The 12,004-nt window shown below is 47.2% G+C and overlaps 1 protein-coding gene across 1 annotated transcript; it reads left to right on the top strand.

The window, feature by feature from the left end:
• The first annotated feature begins 1,004 nt into the window (after positions 1-1,004).
• On the top strand, positions 1,005-1,960 carry LOC118013600 (protein S100-A8). Its single transcript, XM_035009462.1, has 3 exons — positions 1,005-1,088; positions 1,462-1,624; positions 1,775-1,960. Exons 2-3 carry the CDS (start codon positions 1,484-1,486, stop codon positions 1,901-1,903), a joined length of 270 nt encoding a protein of 89 aa, XP_034865353.1. The 5' UTR covers positions 1,005-1,088; positions 1,462-1,483; the 3' UTR covers positions 1,904-1,960.
• The last annotated feature ends 10,044 nt before the right edge of the window (positions 1,961-12,004 follow it).

The following is a 12,004-nucleotide window of genomic DNA, read 5'->3' as shown; positions in this document are numbered from 1 at the left end:
AGACTGGGTGGGTTCTGTGCACTGCCTTCCTGATAGGCATGTTCTGAGGCTCTCTGTGCTTTGTTACGAGAGATGCACCACAAATCTTGAGCACTGGAAGCCAGTTAATCTGAGTGGCATCTTGTTGGGCGAGGGGGTACTTGTTTCTCCTGAAATCCTGGGGGAATTGGCCACCTCCTCTTCTTCCCTTGGGCACAGAGCACTTCTGACTTCTCCAAAGGACCCCTTCTCCCCCAGCTGACCCCCACAGAGCTGGGTTCCTCTCCAGCCCAGGCTTCTGGGGTCAGAAGCATACGATCACCCCAGGGACGGCTTAAGGGTCCCTGCCATGTTTATGCAGCAACTCAGTGCCTCCTGCATGCACGGGGACCCCAAGCCAGCCTCCGTGTCCCGGGGCACAGTGCACCCCTAGCTTCCAGAGCAAGAGAGCTGGGAAAGGGTGTGGGCGGAGAGGGCCTGATACAGCAGCACACGTCCCACAGAGTCCAACCACGCACAAACAACAGCAATCGTAGAAATAGTCCTGCTTTCTCTACTAAAATCCAGCAGCTAAGACAAGTCTTCTTAGCCTTTGAGGGGTCTTTGGACCCTTCCAAGAATCTGATGAAAGCCATGCAGAAATGGGCTTCTTTACACAAACACTCAAAATGATGCTTTCAACTCCAGCTCCACTTCAGAGATGCACAGACAGGCTTCAGTTCATGGGATTAGCAGCAGCAACAGTGAGGAGGACTCAAGAGCGGGCATCCTGGTTAGCCAAGCCAGATGATGCCAGTGACTCACCAAAGCAGTCTTCATGGTGGCCACCTCCTGGTTTCTCCTGCTGGGCAGGAAACCTAATGCCCGGCAAATGCCTTTCTCCTTCCACTTTTCCTACGCCCCCAAGCTCCCATCAAAAATTTTCATTCTGTGCAGGGATTGCCCCATTCACCTGGTTGGGAAACCAGAAGCTGTGGCAACTCCGGAAGGGAGGAGCTATCTCTGCATGGCCCATGGCCCTGGCAGCTGGCCAAAACCTGGCTTGCTATAAAAGGGAGCCGACACTGAGCCCTGCATGTCTTCTGTCAACTCTGTTTCAGGGAGACCTGGTAAGTAAGACTGCCTCAGCCTGTCCCATGCTTTGGGGATGGGCTCCCACTGGGAGGGCCGGAGGTGGAGCAGAGAGGGGAGAGAAAGCTCAGGGAGGTCTGGAGCAAAATCCAGAGCTCCTGGAGGAAGTCAGCGAGGGCACAGTTGGCTGAGGGCACAGGGAGAGTTGGCAGGCCCTGTGTGTGTGTGGACCCTCTCCCTCCCACACCCCTTCCCATCATAGCCACAGCCACGCACTGGGTTTAGTTCTTTGAATGGTGCAGGCCAGGACAAAGCCGTTATTTTGGGTAATGAGCATCCTTTCAGTCTTCACTCTGCTGGGGGCAGAGGCACCATCCTTATGCTGGGATTCCCATGTGCTCTATGTTCCAGGTGGGGCAGATCCTTGGGCACCATGCTGACGGAACTGGAGAGTGCCATGAACTCCCTCATTGACGTTTACCACAAGTACTCCCTGGAGAAGGGGAATTACCATGCCCTCTATAGGGATGACTTGAAGAAATTGTTAGAGACAGAGTGTCCTCAGTACATGAAGGTGAGGAGGGGCTGGGTGCGGTTGGCATTCTCTGCTTGGCTGATGAAGCCCTGGGTCCCTGGTCTCCCACGTTACCCTGTGTAGACAGCCATGCCTTGGCTCTTGCCGAGGTCTTTTACACTCTGGCTTCTTTCTCCTTCATCTTAACAGAAAAAGGATGCCGATACCTGGTTCAAAGAGTTGGATATCAATAGTGATGGTGCAATTAACTTCGAGGAGTTCCTCATACTCGTGATAAAGGCTGGCGTGGACGCCCACAAAGAAATCCACAAAGAGTAGCAGAGCCCTGGGCCCTGGGGCTGTCCCTGCAGAATAATAAAGTAGTTGATACCTCAGGCCTCTCTTGCTGTCTTGCCTTTATCTTGTGGAATGATGTTCCCAGGGGGTGGAGGGAGGGCTGGAAAACCCAAAGAAATGAAAACAAACCTCCATTGTCCTCGCTTTCTACTCACAACCCTTCAGTGCTTAACACTCATCGGGTTTCCTCCCCACCTTCTCCTCAAACTAGTCGTCTTTTCCAGTCCCATCATCCGGAGGCATTGGTTCTGGGACTCCAGGGTTCTAAAAAGTCCATGAGGCTGATGATTTTCCTACTTGTTACCAAATGAGTGATACGGGAGCAGGGTGATGTAGGGAAAACTCATGTTGCTTTCTTTCTTTCTTCTTCTTTTTTTTTAAATTTTATTTATTTATTTTAGAGAGAGAGAGAGCACGCAGGGGGGATGAGCAGAGGGACAGGAAGAAAGACTTATGCAGACTCCAAGTGCTGAGTGTGGAGCCTGACGTGGGGCTTGATCTCATGACCTTGAGATCATGATCTGAATCAAAACCAAGAGTTGGACGCTTAACTGACTGAGCCACCCAGGTGCCCCTCACATTGGTTTCTAAATTAAATTTTAGTTTAGAGCAAAATGTCTTAGATGTGACTTTTAGGAACTTAGGGAGATAACCAAGTAGACGTGTGTGTGAGGGAGGGAGATGGAATCTGTATGTGGTGCGGCTGTAGGTGGGTAACCAGAGTCCTACATTAAGTAACACTAACAGCCCCCCTGATCCCACAGTTGTAATTTCTCCTCAGAGATTTCGGAAGCTTTCCTTCTCGCTCTGCTTTCAACCTCCCAATGTGATGAAATAATAAAGGAATAGGCAAATAGGCCAATGTATTCCTAAAACTCAAGTCATGGAATAGGGCACTCAAATGCTACCCTGGGTGGTGAACCCTCTGTTTGTCAGTGAATATCTACAATAACCTCCTGATTGTCACTCTGGATTTTCCAAGGGTCTGGTAAAATGGGAAGGCCAGCAATGAATGGGCGCTTCTCACCAGAGTCCAACCCCAAGCTGAGCTTCCAGGCTGTGCCTTGGGAAATTTTCTGTTGTGCCCACTCAGGTGATGGGGCAGTGGTGCTAGTGATGGAGATGGGGGTAGGGAGCTGTCAGCAGAATCTGTAAACCAGAGTTCTTGGACTATTGTGCATCTCTGAAGTGGAGCTGGAGTTGAAAGCATCATTTTGAGTGTTTGTGTAAAGAAGCCCATTTCTGCATGGCTTTCATCAGATTCTTGGAAGGGTCCAAAGACCCCTCAAAGGCTAAGAAGACTTGTCTTAGCTGCTGGATTTTAGTAGAGAAAGCAGGACTATTTCTACGATTGCTGTTGTTTGTGCGTGGTTGGACTCTGTGGGACGTGTGCTGCTGTATCAGGCCCTCTCCGCCCACACCCCTTCCTAGCTCTCTTGCTCTGGAAGCTAGGGGTGCACTGTGCCCCGGGACACGGAGGCTGGCTTGGGGTCCCCGTGCATGCAGGAGGCACTGAGTTGCTGCATAAACATGGCAGGGACCCTTAAGCCGTCCCTGGGGTGATCGTATGCTTCTGACCCCAGAAGCCTGGGCTGGAGAGGAACCCAGCTCTGTGGGGGTCAGCTGGGGGAGAAGGGGTCCTTTGGAGAAGTCAGAAGTGCTCTGTGCCCAAGGGAAGAAGAGGAGGTGGCCAATTCCCGCAGGATTTGGATGCTTAACTGAGAGAAACAAGTACCCCCTCCTCCAACAAGATGCCACTCAGATTAACTGGCTACCAGTGCTCAAGATTACTTACTGCAGATCATTGGGCTTTTGGTTTGTAGTAGACTTTAATCATATAACAGTGCAAACAAGTAGGAAAAGGTAACAGCTTAAACCCTTATCCATCAACCAAAGTTTTAGTTACTAGTCAGTTTTATTATCAGCTAACATATTGGTGAAAATGTTTGGCAGCCAGCAGAGAATTAAGATTGGGGCCTAAGGAACACTGTGTACTGTTGTTGGTGGGAATGCAAATTGGTGCAGCCTCTGTGGAAAACAGTATGGAGGTTCCTCTAAAATTAAAAATAATACCTTATGATCCAGTAATTCCACTACTGAGTAGTTATCCAAAGACAACTAAAATGCTAATTCAGAAAGATATATGCACCCCTATGTTTACTACAGCATTATTTATAATAGCCAAGATATGGGAGCAGCCCAAGTGTCCATTGATAGATGAATGGATAAAGAAGATGTGGTATATATATACAATGGAGTATTACTCAGCCATAAAAAGCAACGAGATCTTGCCATTTGCAACAACATGGATGGACCTAGTGGGTATTATGCTAAGTGAAATAAGTCAGACACAGACAAATACCATCTGATTTCACTTACATGTAGAGTCTAAAAAACAAAACAAATGAACAAACAAACAAAAAGCAGAAACAGACCCATAAATACAAAGGACAAAATGACGGTTGCCAGAGAGGAATGGGGCTGGGTGGATGGGCAGAATGCGTAAAGGGGGGTGGGAGATACAGGCTTCTAGTTACGGAATAAATAAGTCATCAGAATAAAAGGCACAGCATAGGGAATATAGTCAATGGTACTGTAATAGCATCATATGGTGACAAATGGTAGCCTCACTTCTTTTTTTTAAAAGATTTTATTTATTTATTTTTTAAAGATTTTATTTATTTATTTGAGAGAGAGAATGAGACAGAGAGAGCATGAGAAGGGGGAGGGTCAGAGGGAGAAGCAGACTCCCCGCTGAGCAGGGAGCCCGATGCGAGGCTCAATCCCGGAACTCCAGGATCGTGACCTGAGCCAAAGGCAGACGCTTCACCGACTGAGCCACCCAGGTGCCCCAAGGTAGCTACACTCCTGAGCACAACATAACATATAGAGATGTCAGATCTCTATGTTGTACATGTGAAACTAATGTAACATTGTGTGTCAGCTATACTTCAATAAAAATTTAATTAATTAAAAATTTTAAAAGATTGGGACCTAGAATGGGATGGGGCAATCTATCCTCAAACATGGAGATGGGCTTCTGCTGGGCAAGTGGAAAGCTCAGGGTCAAGGTTCCCTCCTCCTCAGTTTTCCTGAGGATAGCTTTATCCATCCCCTAGAGCAAGTGCTTCTATCTTGTTGGGAGTGTGAACACACTCTCTCATTGCAGAAAGGGAGATGATTCTGGTTCTGAGGGGTACTTCAAAGGTGAGCTCTTGGCCCACATGTGGCCCAGGCTAAAGAAGATGGGAAGGGTTTACAGGTTCATCAAGCTGTACCCCAGGCCTCACTCAGCATTTAGGAAATGTAATGGGAGAGTGCTCAAAAAGGGAGAGCAATCCAGTCTGTCTCTCGGTTATCCACAGTGATGGGGTGGTGGTGGTGTGCACGTGAGTGTCTGAGTCAGGGTGGAGGCAACACATCCCAGTGCCTTTGATTCTCCTTGAAAATGCACTTTTGGACTTGCGGTTAATGGGTTCTTTGGGCAGAGATTTAACATTATTAATTGTTTGCCTTTAGTTGAAAACCCAATGAATCTGCTTTCTCTGAGCCAGCTTGGAGAGACCATGGAGAAGCTGGCCCAGGGAGTTTCACCATAAGCGATGGGCCACTGGTTGTGAAGAATCACGTTGACACGGGACTGTCAACGGTTGATACTCAAATTCATGGCTGGGCAGGGGAGGTGGCTCAGCTGGCGCTGGCATCCTGGAGAAAGAGGTGGAGATGAGGGAGGTAGTCCTTGGAGGCTTGTAACTTACAGACTATGCCCATTATGGGAACCACTGGGCAGAGTCAGACAGGGTTTGTAGCCCAGAGCAAGGTGATTTGGTTTCCTGCTTCCCCAGCTACAAAAGAAGAACAAGGCAGTGGGAAGTTGAGAAATAAGTTGTTTAGCAGGAAACCTCATGCAATGTTTGAGTCCACCCAGGAGACCTTGGCTCACCAGTTGAGGCAGGTCCGGCCGCTGAGATTTCCGGGGCTGTAAGGATGACCTGTCTGAATCTGCTTCTCCGCCCAGGTTCTCCATCCAAGTCTCCTGACTTTAGCCAAGTTCCTCATGTTTGTGACAAAAGTCCTAAAGTGAATGGAGAGGATCTGGAATTGGGCAGTTCGTATCTAGCATCTGAACAAAAGAGCTTATTCCAATGGAAGAGACTTCCCCATGCATCTCTCCACTTGGGAGCCACAACCACTCGGGTTGGGTCCAGATACCAGCCTATTCTCTGGCCCCCTGACCTGGAGAATGCAGCCTAAATTCAAACTGGCTGAAGAGGGCAGGGAAAGATACCAACACTTACTGGGTTGCTGCTGGGTGTCAGTATGAAAGGAAAAAAATCATCTCGAACTCAGAAAAAGAAAAAATGGTGGTTGCCTACATCTTTGATCTCATGCTAGAGTCTGTCTGAATAGAAGCAAGTCTTTGTGACTAATTATTCTTCCATCAGCTGACACTTTTGGGAAATGTAACATGGTTGACACAGTGTATTTGATTGACTAGTCAGAATGGATACAGCTTGGGGCGCCTGGGTGGCTCAGTCGTTAAGCGTCTGCCTTCGGCTCAGGTCATGATCTCAGGGTCCTGAGATTGAGCCCCGCATCGGGCTCCCTGCTCCGTGGGAGGCCTGCTTCTCCCTCTCCACTCCCCCTGCTTGTGTTCCCTCTTTCTGTCAAATAAATAAAAATCTTTAAAAAAAAAAAAAAAAGAATGGATACAGCTTGATGTGACGATAGGATTTCATAGCCTCGTAGAGATGTGAAACCTCTAACTGTCATGGTGTTTTCACCCTGTTGGAAGTTGAGTCTTATATCTCACTTAAGAGTCTGACTTAGGCATTCCTTTCCTGACCGTATATATCCTTGAATACTCTTCAAATCAGCTTTCAAAAATCTTTGCTGATTCTCTCATTAATGAAATTAAAACAAGAATTTTAACATGTGCCCACTATATTTGTTGATAATTTTGCTTTTTAGCACTAGACTTTATGATAGTTTATCTTATTCATTTCTCATTACAACCTTATGAGAGAGGTAATTACTATTTCCATTTTACATATGAGGAGATTCAGAGAAGTTAAAAACCTTGACAGAATTTATTAATCTGGCAAGTGGCAGAGCTAGGGTTAGATCCCTGGCTGTCTCCAGAAGGGAAACCCTGGTTAAGACCCCAAAATGCTCTCTTCTAGTGGGTTTCTATCCTGAGTGTGCACAGGGCAGCCCTTCCTCTGTGATTTCTGGCGTTTTTGTCCTCATCTGCTGCAGGGTCTCTGCCATCCAGGGTGAGGAGCAAGGCACAGCAGGTGCTAGAACGAGCTTCTCACTTGGGCCCCTCTCCTCTGTCCAGGACATCACCAGGCATGCCTCAGAGCCTGAAGTACTGTGGGTGTTTTTTTTTTCCTGGTGTGAGCAATCCTGCAGACATCAGTAGAACAAGAGGATTAGCATCTTGACTTCCCTAAGCTCTTAGGGGCTGTCCCAGTGACAATTCTCCCTTCTTCCTGAGGTGGGGAGCCTTCCTTCCAGTCTTAAGAGCTGTGGAAATTCCCATGTGAATAATTCTCTGATTTGCAAAATTGAGGTCTGAACTGGCTGTTCAGGTTAGGGCATAGACCTTCAGTAACTCTTTCCAATGATCTGTAGCCATCCTTCTTTCAGTGGCCAGGAACCTTCTCCTCTTCCTCATGAACAGGCCTAGTTTACAGCTGAAAGCATGGAGCTACCCTGTAGCCAAAGCCCATATGGAGGCTCCTCATCAACCTAGCCCCAGGAAAGCCTCCATCCAGTTCAGCTTCCTCAGCATCGTGTTTTGCTAGAGCAAAATAACTGACCAAAATAGTAGGCTCTGGGTTCCTTTTCTACTTTGGTCCTGGAACCCTCCATGATAAAGTGTATCTATTAAGACCAAATCATTAATATCATACTTAATGGAAAAACATTAGACATTTCTCTTTAAAGACAGGCAGAAGACAGGATCCCCCTGGTACCACTTCTACTGAGTAATTGTACCAGAGGCCCTAGCCAGTGTTATAAGACAAGAAAACATAAATGAGAAGTCATGTGCACTCTGGAGGCACTGGCTACATGAAGTAAATGAAACCCTTGCAGAGCACTCCCATTTCTGCATTTCATTGCCTCCTCCATTTCTCTTTCTGAATAACTGCTACTCTGCAGAATCTTTAGGTGCGTGCCCCAGCCAAGTTGGACTTAGTTCTTCCCTGAGACTATCAGCATCACTACTGGAAACACACTCACTGGCTGGTATGTTTTAGTTTTCTCTGCAGGCTGCATAGCCTTTTCCCCAGCCTGCATCTGGAACTCCCAGGCTAGACGCAGGATAGATGGTGCTATACTCTAGTACTCTGGAGACATTGCTACTCTTGAGTCGCCTCCTCTAGGAAAAGGTTCAGAAATTTAGAAATTCAATCTGAGATTGGGACCTCAAAGTTAATTTCTGATGCACTTCCCTTTTCCGCTATCTGCCCTGGGTTGCACAGAGAATTAACTTTTGAATAAATTCAAAAAACACTTTGCTTGCCTCCTTCTTTTTCCTTGAGTATTTTGCCAACCATTCTGTGCTGTCCAAGGGCTTGATTCAAAAAGAAAGAAAGAAAGAAAGAAAGAAAGAAAGAAAGAAAGAAAGAAAGAAAGAAAGAAAGAAAGAAAGAAAGAAAAGAAAAGGGTGGGGGACCCCCAGGAACCCTACAGGGGAACCTGAGTGAGGAGCAGATTTCCTGCCATCATCTGCAGGGCAGTAATTACTTGTACTGACACAAAACCCCCAACATCTGCTCTGTCTGGGCTCCCGCTCAGTCTGGTGGAGTCTCTGATGGGCCTGGCTGGCCCAGAGGATGGACAGCTCCTGGTACAGGCTCTGAGCCAGTGGTACGGGATTCACACACAGTGCAAGTCTTCACCCACATCGTCTCATCCACAGGGTCATGGACTTCCCCAGTTCTGGGGCTCCTGCAGGCTGGGAAGGGACGGCGCTTGATCCCTGCTGAGGGATCCTTCTTTTTTCTTCTCCTTGTTCTCTGCAGTAGGATGCAGCCTGGGGGAGGGGAGAACTCTACTGACTTCCTTTTGGATGGCCATGGGAGACGTGTCTGGCCGCCTCTCCCTTGACCTGAGTTTTTATCACCTTCCCCTAGTATTTCTGCAGCTGTGGGCAGGAGGAAGCCCTCGTATTAACTAAGTTGAATCCTTGTGGGAGGGGGAGTTCCACACTCCCATCTCCTATGCACATGAGCCTTAGTCTCTGGAATGCTAAGGGCAGATTCACAGAATGGGCTCAGGGCACCAGAAAATGGCCACATTCTCCACAGGGAAAGTGAAAGGGTGGTCATTTTATTTTTTCAAGGCCCTTAGAGGTTGTCTCATAAATAGTGCCTTCTCAGACCTTCAGAGCTTTAGAAGTTCTTACTGGATTGATGTTCCGAGTAGACCTCAAGCCCCAGCTTGGTGTCCTGGCCTGTACAGGGCCCTTAGCTGCTTTCTCAAGTGAACTGTGTCCCTCTGTCTTTTCCTTCTTGCAATGGACCAAAGCCTTCTCCTGCCCTTCTGGAATTAGCCCTCAGTGCTGTGAAGGGTTGGGAAGGGTTGGCTCCCCCGTGACTGGGCCTGGTCCAGTCTCCCTTGTGCTCCATCGGGCTTTCTGCACATGAAGCCCTTGAAGATCCTGCAGGGTGTCTCATGACCTCCTTCATTTCTCTGTTTCTCTGATGTCTGCCAGTCTTAGAAATTTCAGCCTAGTTGCCAATTCTGTATGGACAGCTTGATACTGGGGCAGTAATGTTAAGAACAACACTGTTTGGGCACCTCACCGGCCCCACCCCTTGTCCCGGGGGTTTGCTCAGAGTCACAGGGTGTCTTCATTCCTGGCACCCCCACCCACCACACCCAGGCACTGTGGGCCAGCCCCTCCTCCAGGAAGAGATTTCGCATCTTAAAAAATTCGGTCTAAGGTGCCGGCGGTAAAAAGTCACTCTTGAAGCATTTCTGATCACTCTGCTACTTCCTCTGGGCTCTCAGAGAATGAACTTATGGAGCAAACGAGACTTCTTTAGTTTCCTTCTCTGCTCTCTGGAATGTTTTGCCAGCCACCAGGCGCTTGTCCGGGAGACTAAAAGCATCCTGTGGCGTCACGGGTGTTTGTGTTTTATTTTGGTTTATAATGAACTTAGGTGCTTCATGTAGTCTTTCGTATGTTTCAAAATGATATGCAATGTAGTAGCGAAGGGAGGGAAAGAAAACCAAATAAAAGCAAGCCTCCCGCAGTCCTTGTGGGGAGCTGGTGCTATCGTTGTTCAATGGGTGTCAAGTTACAGTTACCGAAGATGGAGAAGCTCTAGGTATCTGCTGGCCTGTAGTTAACAACATGGTATTGTGTCCTCGAACATTTCTTAAGAGGGTAGATCTAATGGTAAGTGTTCTTACCTCAGAAACAAAAAATAAGACAAAGGAACACAAGAAAACTTGCAGGTGATGGATGTGTCTATCACCTTGACTATGGTCATGGTGTCATGGGTGTGTGCACATGTTCGAACTCATCAAATTCTACACGTTAAATACGTGCAGTTTTGGGATATCAATTATACTTCAGTAAAGGTGTAGAATAATAGAGTTAATTTCACCTGAAAAAGAAAAAAGAAAGGCAGCATGGACCTTGGACAGACGCCCCCACCTGATTTCCTACCAGGACCACAGCTTTGTCCCAACGTCAGCCATTTAATTCTGGAGGAGCAAGTAGCCCGTGATGCTGAGTATACTGGATGGGTTTCCAAAATACAGCTGTGACATCATTCAACCCTTCAGGATAAAAATACCATCACATGTATTCTTTTCCCCTTCAGTTGTCTAGTTTCTCCTCTTGTGGCTTCCCCTACCCTTGAAATGTCCAAACACCCCAGGGGCACCCTTGCTCCATTGTTGGGACCCGTTCTGCTTCTACATGCCAAGGGGGCAAGGAGCTGGGGTCTCACTCAGTTGTTCCCCTAGAGCAGTGCTTCTCGTGGCTCTAAGGTGTGGCTGCTGAAGCCCGGCCATGCAATTTTAGGGTTGAACTTAGCCCACTGCTGCAGGGGCGTACTGCATGGGTAGCCTGGGTCCAGGTCCAGGCCTCAGTGGTGCCCTTGTGGGGCCCTGGGGCTCTGTTCCTTTCAGTTCATGTTGTCATGGTAAATGGGCTAACACGAAGCATCCAGGGGAGTCTGTATTTTGGTGGCCTTGTTAACCTCTCTTCCTCCTTTGGTGCTTTGCTTGTGGTCATCCTTGTCTAATCTGAAACCCCTTTCAAACTGCCAATTTCGGGGATTATGATGGGAAAATGGGGAAAGGTATAGAGGAATTGGTGTCTCACTTCCTGAAAACCCTGGGATCCTTTTTGAAAATTGACCCAGTGATTAGCTTTGCATCTCAGAACCACTTAGGGAGAGGTCTCCCTCCCCTTAGCCTCCTTCCCCCGTAGACTTAAAAAATCTTCTGTAAGTTGACACTCTGCTTGCCAAAACTAGGAAAAAGATGGAAACTTATTTGTTCAAACAAACAAAAACACTAATTTGAAAAGATACATGCACCCCTGTATTTATTGCAAATAGTATTATTTACAATAGACAAGACATGGGAGCAGCATACGTTTCCAGTGACAGGTGAATGGATCAGTAAGATGTGGTATATATTTACAATGAATATTATTCAGCCATGGAAAAGAATGAAATTTTGCCATTTGTGACAACAAGGATGGGCCTAGAGGGTCTTATGCTAAAGGCAATAAGTCAGTCTGAGAAGGATAAATACCATAAGATTTCACTTGTATGTGGAATCTAAAAAACAAAACAAATGAACAAACAAACAAAAATAGAAACAGTCTCATAAATACAGAGAACAAAGTGGTGTTACCAGAGGGGAGGGGGTGGGGGGATGGGTGAACTAGGTGTCGGGAAATATGAGGTACAGACTTCCAGTTATAGAATAAGTGAGTCATGGGAATGAAAAGTACAGCATAGGGAATAGAGTCAATAATATTGTAGTATGCTGTATGGTCATAGGTGGTAACCACTCTTACTGTGGTGAACACTGAGTAACGTAGAG

The sequence above is a fragment of the Mirounga leonina genome, unplaced genomic scaffold (genome assembly GCF_011800145.1).
Source record: "Mirounga leonina isolate KUSES-001 unplaced genomic scaffold, KU_Mleo_1.0 Mir_154, whole genome shotgun sequence".
Lineage (NCBI taxonomy): Eukaryota > Metazoa > Chordata > Mammalia > Carnivora > Phocidae > Mirounga > Mirounga leonina.
The sequence above is the reverse complement of the archived record's forward strand: the minus strand, read 5'-3'. Positions and strand labels throughout refer to the sequence as shown.

Bases quoted from the DNA above. Each gene is read 5' to 3' on its own strand.
- LOC118013600 (XM_035009462.1), top strand. From the start codon at position 1,484: ATGCTGACGGAACTGGAGAGTGCCATGAACTCCCTCATTGACGTTTAC. The intron at 1,625-1,774 runs GTGAGGAGGGGC...TCATCTTAACAG, and splicing joins AGTGTCCTCAGTACATGAAG to AAAAAGGATGCCGATACCTG.